Source organism: Eublepharis macularius, chromosome 18 (genome assembly GCF_028583425.1).
Source record: "Eublepharis macularius isolate TG4126 chromosome 18, MPM_Emac_v1.0, whole genome shotgun sequence".
Classification (NCBI taxonomy): domain Eukaryota; kingdom Metazoa; phylum Chordata; class Lepidosauria; order Squamata; family Eublepharidae; genus Eublepharis; species Eublepharis macularius.
In genome coordinates this window covers 31,418,782-31,440,663 of record NC_072807.1, presented here as the reverse complement: position 1 = coordinate 31,440,663, position 21,882 = coordinate 31,418,782, and the positions used below count along the sequence as shown (strand labels likewise).

The following is a 21,882-nucleotide window of genomic DNA, read 5'->3' as shown; positions in this document are numbered from 1 at the left end:
GACCCAAACACAGGTTCTGGCTGGGCACGCAGCAGCATCCGGCTTTCTTCCTTTGCCTTTTTTTTAAAGAGAATTTTAATAAGCTAAAACCATTTGCTCTCTCACTCTTTTTTTTTTTACTTTTTGGGGTTTTTTTGTTTGTTTTCATTGTTTTGTCTGTTTTTGTTGCTTAAAAACGTCATCACTGTAAACACGGGAGCGCCCGGTCAGCTGTCCAAACAGTTCGAGGGAGCCGCAACAAGTCCACCCTGCGGAATCTCTCGGTATAGCTCTACATACAGGCCCAGGCAGGGGGAGCCGCTGCATCCCCTCCAGAGGTGCTTCCAGGGTCTCCGCCATCCAGATGTGATGCCCCTTTGCCCACCCCCCCATGGATCTCGGTCCTCTTCCAGCCAGGTTTAATGACTGCTTCTCTGGTAGCCTCTGGCACCTGGCATCCCTTCTGCCCAACTGGAGGCAGGGGCAGCGCTGGCACATGCTGAAGGAAGGGGGGGCTCTGCCTCCCTCAGTTTGTATAGACCTGAGTGCCTATCACACGCATGATCTCCTTTTGGATTTTGGGGTCCTGAGTATTGATGTTGGCATCTCCTACTTGGCCATCTTCATACCTGTGGAGGGCGAGAGGAGGAAGCTTTGTTGAATGCTAGGTAATGCCACTGGCATCAAGTTGCCCTTTTGTGTTGTGGGTACGCTTTTGGAGGCAGGCACTGCCTGCCTTCAGTGGAACAGGGGCAATGCTATTCTACAAAAGAGAACAGCCTCCCCGCCAAGCTGAGATTACTCACACAAAGAAAAAGCGAGTGCAGACGTGGTCAGACACTGGGCACACCCAAATGTTGCCGTGCTTCTGGAGATCCTTCGATGTGATCACTGCAAATGAGGAAAGCGGTCAGCCGCATGGCAACTAGAACCTACGCCTTACTTCCACTCACACGTCACCCTGTTCCTCAGAGGGGCGGTAGACCTCTGCTGCAGAAGACTTTCTTCTAGTGCTAGGAACTTCCATTTGTGCAAGACCAGCATCTTTCAATGAGCCAGGAAGCAGCAAGCACCAGAAGAAAGCCCTGTGAAGCAGAGGTCCACCTCTGGAAAAGTCTGTGGCTCAGAGGAAGAGCATCTGCATGGCATGCAAAAGGTCCCAGGTTCAATCCCCAGCATCCCTAGTTAAACAATCAGATAACAACAACAACAACAACAACATTTAATTTATATATTGCCCCTCAGGACAACTTAACATCCACTCAGAGCAATTTACAAAGTGTGTTATTGTTATCCTCACCCTGTGAGGTGGGTGGGGCTCAGAGAGCTCCTAGAAGCTGTGACTGACCCAAGGCCACTCAGCTGGCTTCAAGCAGAGGAGTGGGGAATCAAACCTGGCCTCTCCAGATTCGAGTCCTGCCGCTCTTAACCACTACACCAAACTGGCTAATAGGTGAAGTGAAAACCTTCCAGAGAGAGCCATTGCCAGTCTGACTAGACAATGATAAGCTAATAATTTGATTCAGTATAAGGCAGATGCACTGCGAGTCAGGAGTAAATGGAAACGAAGTCGGGTTTAAATGAAATCAAGGTTTGGAATCCCAGCCTAAATCTTTAGAATGCAGCCACAGAATAATCAAAGAGATGGGAAGACAGAAATCCCCCAAAGAAAACATCTTAGTGAAGAGACTCAGAGAGTTGGGAATTTCAGCTTCAACCAATCAGACCTGTAGTCTTTGGTTCATGGCAGCCCGTCCCACCTCCTTAATAAAACTAACAAAACACAGAAGAGACAGTGTCAACCCAACTGGACTTCTGATCAGGCAAGGCTGGTTTTTATAGCCTTAATAGGAACACTTCACCTATGTTAATGTGTGCTTCAGTGTCCAACAGGGAAACACGGAAGCCAGAACTGGGACTCAAGTCTGAACAGATACGGAGATAAAGAGGCTCAAGAAGAGGGAAGAGGCGCTTGCCCACAAGCCTCCGCATCACTCACCTTCACAAAGTGCAATGCAATTTAAATTGCGACTCTGTAGGAACCGGGACTGGATGGATCGAGTCTGCAAAGTAAAGCCGAGAGAAAGGAATTACAATTCTTTTAATTTAGGGCTATGGCATTGTTTGTTGCTTCAATCCCACCTGCACCATTGGGATCAGCTCATCACAAGGGTTCAGAAAAAATGACTGAACTGAGAGGTACGCTCATCCAAAATGCTAGACTGATCATGTTTTTAATCTCACAACCACTCAAAGCAGCAGGGACTGGGTAGCCATAAGGTCACCCCAAAAACTGTGTCTGTGTGTGTGATTAAAACTGGGAATCTTGTAAGGATGTTTACATTTTTTTTAAAAAGTTGGGAGATCATTTATGGATGTCCCAACATGAAGTGCAATTTTACTGTCAATTGGCTTGTAAAACAGAGGCACTAAACACATCTATGCAGGGAGGCATTTGAGTGGCAGCTTCATTGCATGCCCAAGCTCAAAAGCCCCCCAAACCATGTCCCTTAAAAGCTGACCCAACATGTGCTCACGTAGGTTTTAAAAACACTTCTCCAACATTCTGATCACGAAACTTCAGCTGCCTGCGCAGTCAGAACTCTGCTATCTTGCTCATAACTTGTCCACTGGCACAGAAAGTAAGCTCTTCTCCCTTGATGAAAAATCTGAGCCAGGAATTTTATTCCTTCGCTTCAGTACCTTCATTAAAAAGTTTGGCTTCACACTTTGCTTTCTGAAAGCCAAATACTGCATGTTATGTTGACGAGATTTACGACGGATCTTCAATTTTTTTTTTAAACTAAATATAATTGCTTACGTGGGAAAGAAAGGTTTCAATTTGATCAGGAATAGCAGTGCAGTGGATAAAAGGCACTTAATCCTTCCTACCCTATGCCATTTTCCTGATCTAAATCCCTCTTTTTAAAAGTCTGTGTTTTTTTTCCACAGAGCAAATATCAACTGTGGGAGGAGGAAAGGTTTATTAGATCAGGTAAACTGCATGGACGGAAAGTATTAAATTCCGCCAGCCTCTGTACTGTTTCTCCCAATCAAATCAGTGGCTGCCAAGTGTGGGTGCATTTAGTTTTTAAAAAAATCTTGGGAGATCAGTCACGTGTCTCCTAGAGAAACATACTGTTTGCTCCAGAGCTCTAATATTAAGGGCAGAACAACATTTCCCCCTCTATCTGTCTACCAGAATCAAATAACCGGCAATTAACAGCGGGGGGGAAATCCGGAGGGGTAACCATGCTAGCCAAAATGACAACACTGTGGCCCTTTAAAGGCTAATGAATTTCTTGTGACAAAAGTTTCCCATGAGTCATTGCTTCAGATGGCTGAAAAGAACAGGTATGACGTGGAATGCTTGTAAAATTCAGGGGTTGCCAGCTCAAATTATGGCTAGAGGAGAACATTTGCATTGCTGCCAAAAAAAATGGTTACCTGGGGGATGGTGTTCATTCGGTTGTACCTTTGCACCAGCTCATCTTTCGATGGCATCCGATGCTGCCCTTTTCCCATCCCTGGGTGGATGATAAAAAAAGAAGATATACAGAGTGATGTCAGTGATGGGAGGAAGAGTTTCCTGGACAGGTGAGCAAAGAGTTCTTGACCACTGCAGTCCTGCTTTGGGGAGGGCGATGCCAGGAAGTAACAAAACAACAACACCACGAATTGTAATCAGTGAGCTCCCAACAGATAGATGTGTATGAACAAGACAAAATAGCTGCCAGAGATTCTCTCTGGGCTTCCCCACAACCTCACATTCAGATGGACGTACACATGAGATGTTTGATTAGAGTGGGTGTGCTGCTGTCATCCCCCAACTGGCACATCGCTCAGCTCCTCAGGCCTCTGGAATCTGGTATCCCTGGATCTCCTCCTAGTCCCATGCCCCACAGAGATCTTGCCTGCTGCTTCAGATTGCGAGCAAGATCTCCAGGTTGCAACGTGACATGCAAACTTGGAATTAGATGTATCTTTCACAACCATCTCGCAAAAGCTCATTCATGGCAATGAAAATCACCTCCCAGTTTACTGAAATGAAACCAGTAGCTAAAGGGCATAGCTCAATGTCGGCTATTTGTAGCAGGAGACATTGCAGATACTGACCTGTGTCTCCAAGGCCATATCTACAATTAGTTGGGTTGCCCTTGGCCAGTGGGTGAACTCTCACCAGCATTCCCCTATCAGTACTCAATGAGAAGGTGTGGGAAAAGTGGAGGGAGGAACGGCAATCTTCCAATGCAACATTACTTCCACCTACATAACTGGAAGTGATGTCACCACATCATGGGGCGCTCTAGGATTCACTGCCTGTCTGAATTTATGGTAGTGAGTACTAAAATAGAATAATGTAGCTAAACCCTGGTCTGATGACTTTCCCAATTGTAGAAAGTGGCTTTAGATCAAATTAGATTGTTTATGTCATTTATACTCCACCTCTCTCCCCAGTGGGGAGTACATCATTTTCCTCTTCTCCATTTTATCCTCACAACAGCCCTGTAAAGAAGGTTAGGCTGAGAGAGCATAACTAATTCAAGGTGACCTAGTGAGGTTCCATGGCAGAGCGGGGATTCGAACGTGAGTCTTCCAGAGCTTAGTCCAACTCTCAAACCACTACACAACACTGTCTCTTTATATCAAGTCAGATTATTTGTTCCTTTCACACAGCTGAAAACTCAGCCTCAGTGTTAGGGAGTCTAGCTTTAAACCTGAACAGCCCCTGGCATCATTTAGCTAACATATACGAATGATCATTGCTCAGAAACAAGAAACTTTGGAAGATGTTCCGGATAACCACATACTGCCGGGACTCTAATCTGGAGAGCTGGGTTTGATTCCCCACTCCTCTGCTTGAAGCCAGCTGGGTGACCTTGGGTCAGTCACAGTTCTCTCAGAGCTCTCTCAGCCTCACCCACCTCACAGGGTGTTTTGTTGTGGGGATAATAAAACATACTTTGTAAACTGCTCTGAGTGGGCATTGTCCTGAAGGGTGGTATATAAATCAAACGTTATTGTTACTAAAGAGCAGCCCAAAGAGTGGGTCTCCCAGCAATATTTTTTCTCCAAACTCCAGGTTATCAGAAGGGGAAATTTGAGGGGCACTTGCCAAGACAGTGAGCAAATTATTTGTTTCTTTATTACTTTACGTAATAAAGTGGACTCAAAGTGGCTTACAGCATTCTCCACTATTTTATCCTCACAACAACCCTGTGACGTAGGTTAGGTTGAAAGGGTGTGACTGGCCCAAGGTCACCCAGCAAGCTTCCGTGCAGAAGTGGGATTCGAGCCTGGATCTCCCAGATAAATGGTCTGACACTAACCACTACACCACACTGGATCTTTACTTTCTGAAAAGTTCAAGTCAGTGTACAACCTATAAAATCCATCAAGCCTATAAAAACATTACAACCACCTTAAAACCACAGACATTGAACTAAAAGAAGTACGAGTACTTGGCTGAAATGGATTCAATTTAAAAAGCAGGGTTTTATTTACATGATCAAGCCAGTCACTTAAGTTAGGTCAACGAAAAGCAATGGGAAACATTTTCACTCCTCAGTGGAACATTTGAAGAGATGAGGCCAACCAGACTTCTTGGAGCAGAGAATTCCACAGATCTAGAGGGGGCAACTACAAAGAAGGTCCTGCTACACATGGAGACAAGATTGCCAACCTCCGCACAGGCCTGGATATCTCCCAGAATTACAACTGATCTCCAGTTGACAAACACCAGTTCCCCTGGAGAAAATGGCTGCTTTGGAGGAAGGACTCCCCCAAAGCCCGCCCTCCCCAGGCTCCACCTCCCAAATCACCAGGAATTTCTCTCCCAGGAGTTGGCAACCCCATGGAGATCCCCCGGGGATCCCAAGTCAGTTGGAATATTAAGAAGGGCCTCTCCAGATGATCTCAGTGCATTGGGAAGTCCGATACGTAAGCAGATGCTCTCTGAGATAGGTGGGATTCCAGACATTTAGGACTTAAACGGCTTAAACCTGGGCCAGAACCAAAAACTAGAAGCCAGTACACTTGCTTCAGTAATAGCAAATAAATTCACACATGTGCGTGCTCAGAAAGAAGGGAAGTTTCGCTGCAGTGTCTTGCACGCTAAAGGTTTCAAGCCTTATTTATCAATATTAATTCAACAATATCCCTTGCTGTCCACAAAGTAAACGAGTGGAGGGGGACAGCCAGCGGCTGCAGTCACAAGGATTTACTTCTTGTCTGAGGTGAAGGAAATGAGGTCACAGTGCTCTGGCCTTGATAGGTTTAAAGCACCCACGCGGACAGCAGTAACTACCAATCCCTATGGCCTCTGGCATCAGCAAATCCCACCTCCCCCATGCAATGGAAAGAACACTGCCCTTCGGATGGATCGAACGCCACACCTGCTCCCACCAATACTATGAAGAGCATGCAGCAGCGGTCACCATGCGGAGTCTGGACGCACAGCGATGAAACAAGTTATCATAAAGGTTTAACGACCCCCCGTTTCAGATCTATCTGGGACCAGCCAGTTTGCACTGTGGAGCAGGCTCTACCGTGGAGACTGACACGACACACAAGTGCAGGGAGCGTCCCTTGGCGTTAGAAGGCTTCCCCAAGACCAAGCAGGTAGATGAGAAAAACACACGGGGGGAGTGGGAGGAGAGGACGGCTCACGGATGCCAAGCAAGCACATCTGCAGGACGAAGGGAGTTCACTGACAGATGGAGGGGGGTCAAAGAGGGAGCCGCTTACCTGAATATCCAAAGGAAATACTGGAGATGGGGCTCAAATAGATTCCTTTGCCATAGGCTGCTCCGTGCAGCTTGTAGAGAAACACCAACATGAGCCACAGGTTTTTTTTTTAAAAAAAGAGCACAGGCCAGGGTGGAAGGCAACAGCTCACAGCTCGTCCTGAATCACTGGCTCCCCCCCCCCCCCGCCGGCCTATGACTCCTCTCTTTCTGTTCAGACTCACTCACTAGTACACAAGTGAGCCAATGCCAGGGCTTGACCAGTATCAATAGCTGGAAGAACGGGTGGACTTGAAACAGTAGGGGTGGTGGTCCTTAGGCCCTCTTGGATGGGCATCCCTAGAGGGTTGTGACTCCTCAAAGAGCCGCACGTGGATAACCAATGGCAGGTTGATGCTCAAGCCATGTCATGGAATGGACAATGCTGGAAATGGCCTCGTCACTCACTCTAAGTCCTTTGAGCTGAATGCCGCAGGCAGGAAGTTGCCTGCAGTCCAGCCTGGAAGAAGTTCAGCTGTTGCCCGCCACAAAATAGATCGGAATAATAGCGCTGCCCCGAGAAACTGAGGAGGAGGCCAATCCCCAATGAGCAGTCCAATCCAGCTACAAACGTATCAACAGCGGCTCCTTACCTGCAATTTGGTGTAGGATGCGTTGACCAGCCCATTACGCAAGATGGAGTGCCAGTTCTCAATGTGAGAGCCACTGCGGGGTAAGAAAACCGGGAGGTGAGCTTGTAATGCCAGCACAGCCCTGCCACGGAGAAACGCCTCTGTACGCACATGCAGGAACTGCCTCTACCACTCTCCTCGCCACTAGTCACCTTCCTATTCAAACCAGGGCAACCAACACTTTGAAGAACCACAGCAAACATCTGATCTCACGGAAGGGGAAGACAGATTTGTAGGCCTGCCGTGGGATGAGCCTGACTTTCCTCTTCAAATGGCATCCATGCTCGCCTTTGCCCTTCACTCTTCTCCCCCCAACCAATTCTTTTGGTTGGCTGTTTGCTTAAAACACCATTTGTATGATAATGTGTGTTATGTGCCGTCAAGTCGCCTCCAACCTATGGTGACCCAATGAATGAAAGACCTCCAAAATGTCCTATCATCAACAGACTTGCTCAGAAATTGGAGGACGTGGCTTCTTTTATTGAGTCAAGCCACCTCGTTTTAGGTCTTCCTCTTTTCCTACTGCCTTCTACTTTTCCTAGCATTATTGACTTTTTCAGAGAACTGTGGTTCTCGAAAGCTTATGCTACAATAAAGCGGGTTAGTCTTAAAAGTGCTACTGAACTCTTTACTATTTTGCAACTACAAACTAACACAGCTAACTCCTCTGGATCTATTCCTAGCCTAGGTATCTTCCTATAACCTGCACATTCACCCCAGATATCAACCGATTCCATCGCAGAAGACTAATGGCCCAGCTCTCTGTTTAGGAGGCCTCTGCACTAGCATTCTGGATGGACACAGCCCCTCCTCGTATGAATGTTTCATTTCCTTCCTTTTTTTCTTGCCGAGACTGTACAATCCCCATCAAAGCTGGAGGCCAAATCTGATGCACCGTCAATTAACAAGGCACCAAGGTGAAAAGGTGCAACAAGGAAATGCACCGATCCCATAATTCTGTAAAGGCTCCAGTCTGATTGAGGAGAAGAGGGGCAAAGGAGAGGAACTGCCAAGGGGGCAAGAGACTCCTGGCTATACCAATAGTGCATTGCATTTGTAACCAATTCAGCGAGGGGCCAAACCAGGCGTGATGGGGGCCGTCATTCAGGTGACTGTCCCACTTAAACTGAGTTGTGAGTACGGCTTATTTTAATAGTAAAAGGAGGGGAGGGGAGTGCCAAGCTGTGCTTCAACTGTGTATTGACCCCCCCAAAAATCTACAAGATCTAGGCGAAATTTAGAATGTACAATGAAAACTATCATTTTTTCCCCTCTTCTATTTCTCCTTCCCAACCTTCCCCTCTCCTATTTCTATTTTTATGGGGAAACCAATAAAATATTTTTTTTAAAAAAAAGAAAACTATCATTTAAGCATGTTCCACTTGATTTGGGGTGTGGTCAACTCCAAGAGTACCTTTATATCTTTGTGATCAAACTGGCCAAAACTAGAAACAGTGAGTCCACTGACTCAAGAACTGCAGTAAATTTGCCATAACTGAACTTGCAGCAAGGTGGAACTGTTTATACATAAAGCCAGAGAGGAGCACAGAACCCTCTCTTGGCTGGCACCAGAAATCCTTGAAGTCAACAGCTTTAAATGGTTCCTCCATTCTCAGCTCTGAATAAGAGTCAGGAAGGGAGGAAACGTTTGCAGCTGCTGACTGCGAGGAAGTATGGCACACCTGACACCAGAGCACCTGGGGCACTGGACTCAGCGAGAGCCCATCAGAAGAGATGGGATGGTTCAGTGGTAGACAGAGATTGGGCCTTAAACTGGTTGGGATATTTCTCAGGACTGGAGGGATGCCCCCCAGGATTCTCTTTGCAAGGATGCGTGAGCAGCAGTAGCTGTTCTTACGCACAAGGAGGGCAGTCCAGATTTGGGTGCAGTGGCTACTGCTGCCCTCATTCCTAGACTGGTGTTTGTCCTTAGGGGCCGCCTCCATCACTTTAGCAGCTGCCACTTCACTCGGCCTGGCTGGATAACAAAGCTGGGCAGGAAGTGACACGTTACATAACATGGGCAGGAAGTGACACGTTACGTAACATGGGCAGGAAGTGACATGTCTCATAACACGGGCAGGAAGTGATGCAGGCCTTTTCCCATGACTCCTTGCACTTCTCAACCCACCTTCATTCAGCGCCCCTCTCCTGTCCACTCCTCTTACTATTAAGGAAAGATCCCTCAGCTACACAAATGGGGTACGTGTGAGATGAAACCCACGTCTACCACCATCACATCTACGTTTGGCCCTTCACCTGAGGGAAGCAAACAAATAAAGCAGCAAACTGGGGAAGAGGAGAGGGCGGACTTACTGGAAGGCGAAGGTGCTGCCATACAGCTTCTTGGCTGTTCGGAAGCGGGCCTCCTTGGCAGGAGGGCTGCTCAACAGGAGAAACTGGTGTGAGGTGTGCATAAATTTCAGCTGCTACCAAGGGAAACGGGCCCACATGGAAGGGAGAGAGGAGAGAAAAGAGGACCAAAAGCAGACAGAGAGAGAGAGAAACAGAAAGAGAGAGAGAGAGAAAGAGAAAGAGAGGGCCATCATGCAAGGAAGTTATCTGCAGGCAAATCTCTGCTCCAGATCCAACCATTTGCCTTTTCTCCAGACTAAACTTTCATTAAAAAAAATATGATGGATGAATGGAACCTCCATGGTTAAGAGGCAGTATATCTCTGAAAACCAGTTGCTGGGAGGCAACAGTAGGGGAAAGACTTTGGCCTCCGTGCCGTTTGTTGGCCCTCTAGGGCAACTGGATGGCCGCTGTGTGAAATAAGATGCTGGACAAGACAAACCCCTGGTATGATACAGCAAAATGGACGTAGTCCATTTAAGGGCTGTATGGGCAGTGCCACTTTCCCCATCACAGCGCTACTGGAGAAGCAGCTCCTGTAGAACTTCTCCTTCACACCTTAAAAACACAGGATTGTCCTTTTCATAGAGTCCAGTATCACCTGTTCAATAGACCCCTGTTCTCCGAGTATACCCCCAAATGCCAGTGTTTTCCGAATTTGTACCAAAATATCAGAGCTTACTTCCTGTATCTTCAAAGTCCTATCTAAACTAACCCTGCTGGTGAGGTGGCCCAGAATTCTGGAACAAAGAGACCTGGGAAAAGATATTTTTTTCCCCAGCATCGTCACGTTTGGATGTATTATGAGGTGAGCCCTGCTGCCCCAGAAGTTCTTCCTCGACTTGGAATGTAAAAACAGGGTTAGGAAGCAAGGGAGGCGGAACCCACTTACCCTGCTGAGAGGTAGCTTGACGATGTGAGATCTGTTGCTGGAAATTATCCTAAGGAAGAAAAGGGGCTTGTTAGAATGCTGGAGAATTCCATGCTACTAATTCAACCAATCTGAAGCCCCGCCTACGAGATAAGAACAACAACGTTCCATTTATATAACGCCCTGCAGGACAACTTAACACCCACTCAGAGCAGTTTACAAAGTATGTTATTATTATCCCCACAACAATCACCCTGTGAGGTGGGTGGGGCTGAGAGAGCTCTGGAAGAGCTGTGAGGGACCCAAGGTCATGCAGCTGGCTTCAAGTGGAGGAGTGGGGAATCAGACCCGGTTCTCCAGATTAGAGTCCTGACGCTCTTTTTTAAAAAATATTTATTCTAGTCACATCATTAAAAAGGCATTTTTCACAAAAACAAATTTCAAAATAACAAGAAAGGACGTAAAAAAAAATTATGATCATTTCACGGACCTTCTGAAGACCGCCCCCCACCCCCAACACCTGCACCGCGGCTTAAAATCAGGAATTGCTTGCCACTGTTGAGTAATATTATCTATTTCTCTTCACTATGTTAACTACTATATTGGAGCCAGAATAAATACGTTTTCGAACAGGCCGATTTCCAACAACAATAGAATAACAGTAAGCAATGTAACACTGTAGACAGAAATGTACATGAAAGTTTAGTAAAGAAGAGTCCTAAAAGCAATGGAAACATGGACAGATAGCCATGAGATATGGGTTATCTTGCCTTTTTTGTTTGTCCAGTTATTGATCTATGCCAGTGTGCTAGGCATAGATTGTTCTCGAATCCAGCAAATTAACTGGAGGACTCTTCTCAAAGGTACTCCTTGAGTGTCTTGGGGTTCCTGCTCTGTTGGGCCCAGAATCATATCTTCCACTACAATGCCATAGCAATGCTAGGGGTACCACAGCTTATCACGTGCTCTATCAGAGCAGGGGATTGGTCTGTCTCCCGTTGGGTCTGTCATCAATGGAGGCAAGACCTCTCTGACGGACAACAAATGTGGAAAACCAGTAAGAAAGATCCTGGTGTCAGCATAAGAACAGAGTTTAGGGTGCTCACTTCACAATTCGGTGAAGGGAAGTTGCAAAGGTAAAATGGGAGAGATCCATCTAAACCAACTTCAGTTTCTTCCAAGAAGGGTAGGCTAAAAATGTAAAGTATTACATTCCTTGTGTTACTCTTCTTATGGTTCTTGCATCACTGCTTGTTATTTTAATGCAGTTTTTCCTAAAGACTGTAAGCCCCTTTACCCAAAAAGTAGGGCACAATTTATCAAATCAAAATTAAAAAACAGACAACTTAAAACTGCAATCTGCCTCCAATCAGAAAACTCACGCAACACTTACATTCTGAAACCAAAACATGCAGGTTTCATAATCTCAGCTCAAATGTTTCCCCCAAGATCACGTCAGCTCTACCGCAAGGACTCTGGGCTCCCGTGGGCGGTACTTCTGCAGTGGGTCCCTCTGCGAAGTTCCCCCTTCCCGAAGTTCTGTTTCATTCATTACCACCAAGTATGTTTCGACATTTACAGCTTAAAACGTTGAAGTTTTGTGGAAGAGATTTCAAGGGAAATTGGCTTAGGCTCACAGTCCAATTCTCCAGCGAGATATCACCAGGATTCCCCCCATCGCTGTCCATCACTGCCCATTTCGATCTCTTACAGCCCTTTGTTGACCCAGAATATTCTTTTCCACACTGGCACTTTTCCACTGAAGGTCTCCAAGCAATTCCTACACAATAATGTCATGGGCTGCCTTACCACTGAAGGAGAGGATGGGCGAGAGGGTCCAATTTGTCCATTTGCTTCTTGATCTCCAAGTAGGAACCCTGTTCGAAAAAATGCGGCAGCACCCAAATCACAACCAGTACAAAGACCTCATAAACAGCCAGGAGAAACTCTCAGCACCACAGCTAAGTGAAAGATGGCTGAGCTGGTAGCACATTTCACAGGAGGCAGACTGTGCCTCTTCCTAATCTCGGATCTGGCCTTGGCGCATACATGCACTTGCACCAAACGGGCCAGAGATTCATCTGCTTTGATTTGGGGCCACCCCGTTCTCCGAGGATACAGCATCAAGTGGCAACATTACAGAGCAAGCGATAACTGCCGTGCACTGGGTGTTCAGAGATGGGGTTTATGCTGCCCTAAGAGCAAAGCTAGCAAACAAACACGAAGCATGCAAAAAATTCAACGGTACCTACTTGAGTCATTTCACGGATTGACATAACACTGTCCAGGGCCTTCTGCAATCGCTCGTAGTTTTTCTTCTGTGGAGCAAAATGAAGGGGGGGGGGGAGAACAAGACTTCAAACACAGAAGCGATCTGGTTGCGTCTTGCTGGATCATCACCAGGGAAGCCGTAAGTGCGGGGAAGGTCTGATCCCATGCACAGAATGCTCTCAAGTCAATTTTCCTGCCACGGTGGCATGCACTGGAGCAACTTCAGGAGAATCCAGTCCTCAATGGTTTCCCCTAGCTCTCACCCATGTGGGCTGGGGTACGCCTGGGGTCTTTTGTAGGACTCTGCAATGTTTTGTCCAGCACACAGGTTCTGCATGAGCTCTAAGTCTGGATCCCACAGCTGGACCGCATGCATTATGCTTCACGGTCTCTAATGCTGCAACCGCAGGTCTCCGAAATGCCATGGGGGGGGGGGGGAACACTGTTTCTACTCTCTAGGGCTTTTCGAGAAGTTGTCACTTGAGGGAGCGGCCACAGCTTAGGGGCAGAGCACCTGCTCGGCATGCAAAAGGATTCACATGCAATCCCTACCATCTATAGTTTTAAAAAAATCAGGTAGTAAGTTACAAAAATGCCTAGAGCATGGCGGTGCCCTTTAGCTAACACATTTACGGCAGGCATCGCCAACCATAGGTGGTTCCATCCACTTTTTTCCCCTCTGATGAGCAGGAAGATCCAGTAGAGATGGAGGTTTCCCTCCAAGTCAAACTGGAAATCAAAGGGCGTGGGTAATAATTTTTAATCATGTATTTATTGCTTATTTACTTCATTTATACCCCACCCTTCATCTGAATGGGGACCCAAAGTAGCTTACATCTTTCTCCTCTCCTTCATTTTATGGTCACAGCAACCCTGTGAGGTAGTTTAGGCTGAGGGGGGGTGCCTGGCTCAAGGTCACCCAGCAAGCTTCCATGGCAGAGGGGGGATTCGAATCTGAGCCCAGCAGAAGTCCAAAAACTGGTATTTGACTTTTGTGACCAAGTGGCACAGATAGTTGAATTCTAGGGTCCAGTTTTGTTGACCCATCTTCATAAACTTCCATGCTGTGCTTTGAATGTCCAAACTGACCCAAATCCCGACACCAGCCTTGAGCCTGATGACCTGCACCAACCTTAGGGTTGAAGGCAAGGGTCTTGGGATCGCTAGGGTCCACGACGGAGGGGTAAGGCTCAAAAATGATGCTCTTGCGTGGAGACTCCAAGGCTGCTCTACACATGGCCACTAGCAGGTCTACCACCTGGACGAAAAAAGGAAATCCCAAAGTAACATACGCAGTCCTCAAAACTAAGCTCAGATTGTGGCCAACTCTCCTGCGTTCTTTCTTTGACCCCCTTCCCAGCTTCCCTCCGAGTGTGTCATCCGGCACTGGGTACCTCTGCTCCAGTGGCCACTTCCTCTGCAGCACCAGACATCACGCCCAGAGTGTAGAAAGAGAAGACGCAGAGCTCTCGCGTGCACACAGCCGGCTGCAGGAAGACAAAAGCCGTACGGTTAGCGAGAGAGGGCCCTATTCCCTTTGTGAGGCAAGTTAAGGTCCCCTTGGATGGACTACCAGAAGGTGCAGGTCTACCATCAATACAGCTTTAGGATTCTTTCCATTGCTATTTGAGAGTTGAAGGTTTTTTTTAAAAAAAAAAGAGGAAAGAAGCAGAATTGATGATTGGCATTAAGGACATAGCGCCATCCTAGGCAGAGTTATTTCAATTTAATACCCGTTGAGATTAGAGTCACTGACAGCACAATTGCAATCCTCATACAAAGCCTGATAAATTAGCACTTCGTAACTTGTTTGTAGCCACCCAGGGGTATGATGCAATTAAAAGTCCACCGCTACCGCCCCCAACACTGTACCGCTATGACCTCATGTGCTGTTAACTTAACTAGGTCTTCTTAGTGCAATCCTTCCCTTGATAGTCCAGGCAATCCCAATCTCGTCAAATCTCAGAAGCTAAGCAGCGTCAACTTTGGTTAATAATTAGATGGGAGACCTCTAATGAAGATGAGGGTTGTAGAGGCAGGCAATGGCAAACCATCTCTGTTAGTCCTTTGCCATGAAAACCCCGCCAGGGGTCGCCATAAGGCAGGTATGATTTGATGGCACTCTACACCACCACCTAATACCAAGTTATGCCAATCTAAGACCACTGAAACAGATAGGCTTTCACTGCAATAACTCTGGCAATTGTGCCCCCCCTCCAAGTTCCCTACCCACATCCAAATTCTGCTCAGTTCCCTATTCAATCTGGGTGGAAAAAACCCAGAATCCTAATTACCCTTCAAGCGCAAGTACTTAAAGTCTGCTAAGAAAATAGTCTTTACCTATTTGGGTTGGGAGACTGATAAACCGAGTCCTAAAAAGGAAGGAGAACATACCTTCAGCATGGACCCATTCTGGAAGACATGCTGTTCGTCGCACACCACGCAGTACTCGTTCAGGGTAGGAATCCGCTGCTCTGCATACTTCATGATCTGGGTGGGAATGTAAGACCACGGGAAGGTCGGCTCTGCTTTCCACTTACCCCTTCAGGGTCTCCCCGCTCCCCCACAGACCCATCAAAGGGTTTGCCGAGACGGCAGCTTCCCCACAGGTTAATCTTGTATTGAAGAGCTAAGCCACCGGGGTGTGTTTGTTTTGTGGGCTGAGGTTGTGTAAAACAGGCAGCGATTAGGGGCAGAGGTTTTGCACAGCTTTCGTTATTCTGGGCTGGCTCTGCTTTGGTTTAGCACAGTTGCAACAGGGACTAGCGTTAGGTGCACTAAGCGGATGCTCAGAACGCCCTCCTTTCTGGAGGCATAACTGGCACAAAGCAAAAAGGCAACAGTCAGTTGGGTGAATCCAACCAGGTTTTCCACTCAGCTTCACCCAACTGCTCTCCTTACTACAGCTACTGTCTTCACACAACTTTGGTTCGTGTAGATCCCACGATCTCCAGCATAACCTTTGTAGGTAGCCAAAAGGGACCACTTCTCCCCCCCCCCTTTTTTTTAAATCGGTGAAAAAGTTGGTTGGATCGATCCCAGCATCCCAGTGGCTCTCTTGACATCACTGAGCGAGCTTAGACCATCAAATGATTCCAATATGTTTGATACACACTCAGTGCAACTGGTTAAAATAGTGTGAGGACTTGTGCAATGCTTTGTGTGAAGAGAGAACCTCGCAGGACGCAATGTGACCAAAGTTGGAATACCATTCCAAGTAAGAGCCTGTTAGCACCGTCCTAAGCAGAGTAACTCCAGTCTGACCTAACTGTAAATGACTGCACTGTGCGCTTCGTAACAGGAAATCCCTAGTTCCAATCTTGGCTCTACCGTGAATTTACCAGGTGGTCATAGGCAAGATATAATCTTATAGCCTTTCTCCCCACCTCCCAAATTGCACTTTGGAGGGAAATAACAGGCCTGCTTTCTGGCTTTGCTGTACAGAATGTATGCTTAGAGCTCTGAATGCTCATTGGACAGCATGTGCGTCTTTCACTCTGCTCCCTCCCTCCATGTGACGACTGTCGGTTGAAAGCCACTGCAGATGAACAGAATTATCTTGATAGTCAGATGTGCTACCTGCATCGTGCAGTGGTTAGAGTGTTGGACTGGGAACTGCAAGTCCTGACTTCCAAGTTCCCACAACACCATGAAGCTCATTGGGTGGCCAACGGCCTCGCCTACCTCACAGGGTTGTTGTAAGAAATAAAATGGGAGGAGCTGTGTGCATTTCCCTGAGCTCCTTGGAGGAAGGGCTGGATTAAAAAATGCATCAATGTGCTGAACTGGAATGAGGATCGCTCACCTGGACCAGAAAGCCATACTCCAGGGTAGGAATGTTTTTGCAATGCCCACCAACCTGTAGAGAATAGACAGGGAAAACCCAGCCACATTACTCCGTACCTGTTTGTTCATTGCTTCTCGAACACATTATTTTTTTCATTCATGCACTCATTTTTGGGGAGACCTCCTGTCGCCCACATCACATGCAAGAAGATTGTAGGAAAACTTATCCCAAACACACTGCTTCTATCTTAGGGCCTCCTACTGAGATTGAGCCAAGCATGAGCCAAATCACAAGGCTAAAAAGCTTTCTTTATTTAAAAAAATGTTTACATTTTGAATGCAATCAGTCTGATCTCTGTGATCCACACTGAGCCCAGTTTACTCGTGCATAGGCACAGAGAGGAAGGGAAAGGCAGTGGCTGGAAACAGACCTTAGACCCAGCATGGTGTAATAGCCACTGTGAGACATCTGACACTTGAAGAACTCGTGTCGCGTGATGCAATGTTAGCTGGGAAGGGTAGTTTAAAAAGACAGAGCCAGTGGCAGGGCAAAGGCTTTGCTATACACTGGAGCTGTGTGAAGGGGCTGTGAAAGGCCAAAAGGGAAACTCCAGCCCATTAGAACCTCCCCAGGTCCAAGCCCGGCTCTGGAAGGCTGCTCCAGCCCATTTTCATTCCTCGCTGCCCTCTGGTTGTGATCCCACACAGTTTTAGACTAGAGAGGTGACATTGACAGAGCCTTAGGGGAGGCAAAGATGAAATCAACAAACCCTCTGACGAGTGATCTCCGCCAGCTCTGTCTTTTTAAACTATGCTTCTTGGCGAACATTGTCTCCCCCTACACTTGACAAACATCCGCCGAGGTGTCTCATGTAGAGAAACTCTGTGTTGGACTAAAATCCAGGAGACTCCAGGTTCGAAACCCCTCTGCCACAGAAGCTTTCTGAGTGACCTCGGGCCAGCCACACACTCTCAGCCTAAATCTATCTAGCAGGGTTTGCTGGGAGGATGAAATGGAGAATGATGCAAGCTGCTTGGGGAGAAAGCTACTTGGGGTATAAAGGGAGTAAAACAAACGGGCTGCCCAGTTGCTGGATTCGCTGCCCATTGGCATGATAAGGGATTGCAAGATCTTTAAGTGGGCCAGTTCAAGGATTTTTCCCCATCCCAAGCAAATGACACCGGTCTCTTCCTGGGCCTGCATTGCCACTGGGCTAGTCTGCACCTGGCTGTTGGTAGCCCAGAAGGCGATGCCAGACATGAGTAGAGCTCCTGTAGCATCTTTATAGAGAAGCTGTTATAATGTTCAGGGTTGCAGCAAATCTAAGCGGTGCCAAGTCTATCTTACATACGGATAATGTTGAATGATTTAGAAGGATGAGCACAGATTATGAATCCCCAAGACAGGCAGCGGGATTTAACCTTCCCACATATTTGGGATTTGAATATGAAAAGAGTGGCATTGCTGATGAGTTCTGGCAGAACCAAGAGGCTATTTTAATCTCACACTCTGGGGATTAAAGGACATTTCTTCCCTTAGGTGTGCTTCTTGCTGATGGAGACCAGAAGTCTCTCATGACCTAACACAGGAGACTAATGAACCACCACTCCCATGGACCCTTGTAAGGTGATGCAGCAATTAAACACCATGGATGTGGTGGCAGGACTTCCCTGCATACAGAAATCTAGGATGCTAGGGAGGACTCTAGCCCTGAAATGCTAGCTTTCTACTTGCATGGAGTTTGGGTGTGTTTTTTGTTTAGTATGGATAACCTTCGAACATATGACTCTCCAATCTCAAGGCTGATGTGGCAGCACACAGCCATAGCTCCTCCCGCTGGTTGAGGAGTGCAAATCTAACCGCTGGTGCTAGCAGGAGGGAAAGCCTGGACAGTCCCTGAGCAAAAACCCACAGCCAGCCCCCAAGGGACAAGGCTAGAGAAGAAACCCACCAGGATGTTGAATGGGGCGACACCTGCCTGGGTGCTGGGGGGGTAGCCAAAGACCTCCACTTTGGGGTTCTTCATGGTACAGGAGATGGAACGGTTCACGAGACGATTGACGCGCAACTCCGGCATGCCAAGCTTGCCCTTCAGCATGGAGTCCTGGATGACGGGGAAGCTGGGAGATCTGTGAACATAAATCAATCAGTCCCTCATCACAGGACAAGGAAGGTGCTTTCTTCCAGCCTCAGAACTGCACAAAAACAAACATGTGACTGGTGCAAGGAGCCCCAGCGGCAGGGCGGCTTGTAAGGTGGTCCTTGAACTGGCCAAGTGATTCTGCCACTTGTCAGCAGTGACAGGAAGGGACAAAATGAAAATGGGAGAGGAAAACCACCCGTAGGAGCAGACAGCAGAGAAGGGCGGCCGTACTTGGGGATAGGTGAGAAGATACTGAGGCCAGCGCGGAATTTCTTGATGGTGCCGCTGGCCTTGAACCAGCTGTGTCGCTTTTCTTGCTGGGTCTTTAGGAAATCGTTGCTGAGGTGTTTCCATTGCTGGGATGTGAACATTCCCAGGATCCTATTGGGAAAAGGAAGGCAGTCGGAAAATCGGGGAAAGCGGTGTAACAAGGCTGTTGTTTATTTGGAGGCCGCTCCCCAATAGATCAGAATCACAAGAAGGATGGACGGAAGGAGGGAGGGAGGGAGGGAGGGAGGAAGGAAGGAAGGAAAAAGAGTAATGCTGACAAAGAATTGAAGCGAAGGGAGATGATATGACCAAAGGGAAGAAAAAGACCACAAGACAGAACAGACCATCCAAGAGAAAAGAACGCTACTTTTTAATCAACAGACGAAAACTAAAGTCACACACCATTGGCCTAATCAGCACTACAATGGAAAACCAAGCAGGCTTTCAGCCCAATGCACAATATATCCTGTTTTCACCACAAAGATGCCAAGGAAGAGAGAGAAGCTACTCTGAGCCCATTGAAAATCATGGCCTTTGGGCTGCCTTTTCCCATTGCTGGATTCCAAAAGCACAAGAAAGGGCAGATCTGAGGAGTGAGCATCAAACTCACAAATTTAGAACCAGTATCTCCCTACAAAGGTTTGCTGCTATCTTATTTTACCAGAGTTTGCTTCTCTTTAAAAAATACTCCGTCTCTTTGCAGAGAAAAGTGATTTCAAATTCGCCTGCAATTACATGAATTGCAACAGCCTCCTCCTTTTCCTGAAAAAAAGGGACAGATCTACCCTGCCTGTTAAGGTATTTATTGTTCTTTATTACACAGGGGGGAGAAAAAAGAAGGTCTCACATACTTCTTCAGCTGTAGGCCCAGTCCAAACCCTTCCTTATTGGATGGTTGGAAAACTTCGATCGACGGTTCTGGAGAAAGTGATTAAAAAAAATCCATTAATATATCTAAGACATATGAGAAAAAATACCATTTTGTCCCTGGACCTCTGGCCCCTTTAGTTATACAGTTCCCACTCCTGTCTTTTTATATCCCTAACCCTTTTCTTTCTCGTTCTTTTTAGATTGAAAGACAGCATGGTGTAATGGCTAGTGTCAGATGCTATGAGATGCAGGTTCGAATCCCGACTCTGTTATGGAAGTTCGCTGGGTGACCTTGGTCCAGTAACTCTTATTCAGCTTAACCTACCTCATAGGGTTGCTGTGAGGATAAAATGGAGGAGGAGAGATCCTCAACCGGGGAGAAAAGTAGGAGTATAAATAATAACAGCAACATTCAATTTATGTACCACACTTCAGGACAACTTAACTCCCATGCAGAACAGTTCACAAAGTATGTTATTATTATCCCCACAACAATCACCCTGTGAGGTGGGTGGGGCTGAGAGAGCTCCAAGAGAGCTGCAACTGACCCAAGGTCACCCAGCTGGCTTCAAGCGGGGGAGTGGGGAATCAAACCTGATTCTCCAGATTAGAGTCCAGCCGTCTTAACCATTACACCAAACTGTAAAATAAGTCTGTCTGAGGGAGGGAAGGCAGCATAGTATAGCCCAATATTTTCAGATCTTGGAAGCTAAGCAGTATTGCTACTTGGATGGGGGACCACCGAGGAAGACTCTACAGAGGAAGGCACTGGCAAACCACCTCTGCTTCTTACTTGCCTTGAAATCCTCTCTGGGGTCGCCATAAATTGACTGCAACTTGACAACACATATGTACATACAATAAGCCTGGAGGCAGGGATTCTCTGTTTTGAATATCCTTTTGGTATTGTGCCTCTGAGGCACTTCATATAAAATAAACACGATGATGAAGGTCTGATGTCGCCCTTTGCAGCCATGGGCCAGAAAGCTGCTACACCCCAGAAATGGAGCGACTCACCGGGGCCATCCAGGTACTGGGAAAGGGAGAAACGCAGCCGGAGGACGATAGGCTCGGTCCGTAGGACCTTCCAGGCTGTTGCCACCTCCTCCTGCAAAGAGAACCAAGTCACGTCACCATGGATGTACAATGGCCACGAAGGACAGGGGACCAAGAATAGAAGTCCCTATGGTAGGATCCCAGCATCACTGTTGAAATCAATTGTTTCCTGGATCTTCCTCTGTGGACAGGAAAATCCAAGAGGCAAAAGAGTACTGTAGCACAACATCTAACGGCATGTGAATTCTGTGGGCCTACCACTCCACTGTGGGTCTCCACCATTGTTGGTTATATGTATTTGTACAGGTCACTTGTACCTGAGTCCTTCTGCATGCCAACCAGATACTCTTATCACCTACCCAGGATCTCAGGTCAAGATCTTTTCCATCATCTCCTTTTCTCTGGATATGCTGGGGACTGAACCGGGGACCTTCCACATGCAAAGCAGATGCTTTACCGCTTAGCTACGACCTCAGGAAAGTGTCGTTGCTGCCCCGTGGAAATTGCCAAGCAAGTTCCCAGCCAGTTAAGAAGAACGAGCTTTCCTAGTGGCAGCAGAGGTGAGAATCTCTCGAAATTCTAGGCTACAAACACTCGGAAGGAGGAGTGAGTACAAGCATGCATGCTACCCATTTAACCCCCTCCCTCCACACACATGCTAGCACATGCCTATTACTCACATCTAGAAAGCCTATGTTGATATGCAGGTCAATATCCACGTCGTCAATGGTCCCATATTCTCTGTGGAGGAAAGGAGAAAGACCAGTGAGAGAAAGAATGAGATGAATGAGATCAGAAGGAAGAAGGTTCCCCATCAAGGCCTTATATGCCCTTATTCCAGAACAGCATAATCCTACCAAATA

General features: G+C 47.1%; 1 protein-coding gene across 1 annotated transcript in view; it reads right to left on the bottom strand.

Annotated features, from left to right (window-relative positions):
* Positions 1–112: 112 nt before the first annotated feature.
* The window catches only part of PARP6 (poly(ADP-ribose) polymerase family member 6), a 36,438-nt gene continuing 14,668 nt past the window's right edge, over positions 113–21,882 (bottom strand). Inside the window, exons 5-23 of the mRNA XM_055002525.1 lie at positions 21,700–21,760; positions 20,981–21,071; positions 19,945–20,011; positions 19,055–19,204; positions 18,632–18,809; positions 16,699–16,752; positions 15,288–15,383; positions 14,288–14,380; positions 14,026–14,151; positions 12,875–12,940; positions 12,432–12,499; positions 10,644–10,692; positions 9,713–9,825; positions 7,358–7,430; positions 6,727–6,796; positions 3,427–3,506; positions 1,979–2,042; positions 786–870; positions 113–608 (exon numbers count right to left, since the gene is read on the bottom strand). Of these exons, the coding sequence (XP_054858500.1) occupies positions 506–608; positions 786–870; positions 1,979–2,042; positions 3,427–3,506; positions 6,727–6,796; positions 7,358–7,430; positions 9,713–9,825; positions 10,644–10,692; positions 12,432–12,499; positions 12,875–12,940; positions 14,026–14,151; positions 14,288–14,380; positions 15,288–15,383; positions 16,699–16,752; positions 18,632–18,809; positions 19,055–19,204; positions 19,945–20,011; positions 20,981–21,071; positions 21,700–21,760 (1,687 nt within the window). The 3' untranslated portion in view covers positions 113–505. The remainder of the gene's footprint in view (positions 609–785; positions 871–1,978; positions 2,043–3,426; positions 3,507–6,726; positions 6,797–7,357; positions 7,431–9,712; positions 9,826–10,643; positions 10,693–12,431; positions 12,500–12,874; positions 12,941–14,025; positions 14,152–14,287; positions 14,381–15,287; positions 15,384–16,698; positions 16,753–18,631; positions 18,810–19,054; positions 19,205–19,944; positions 20,012–20,980; positions 21,072–21,699; positions 21,761–21,882) is intronic.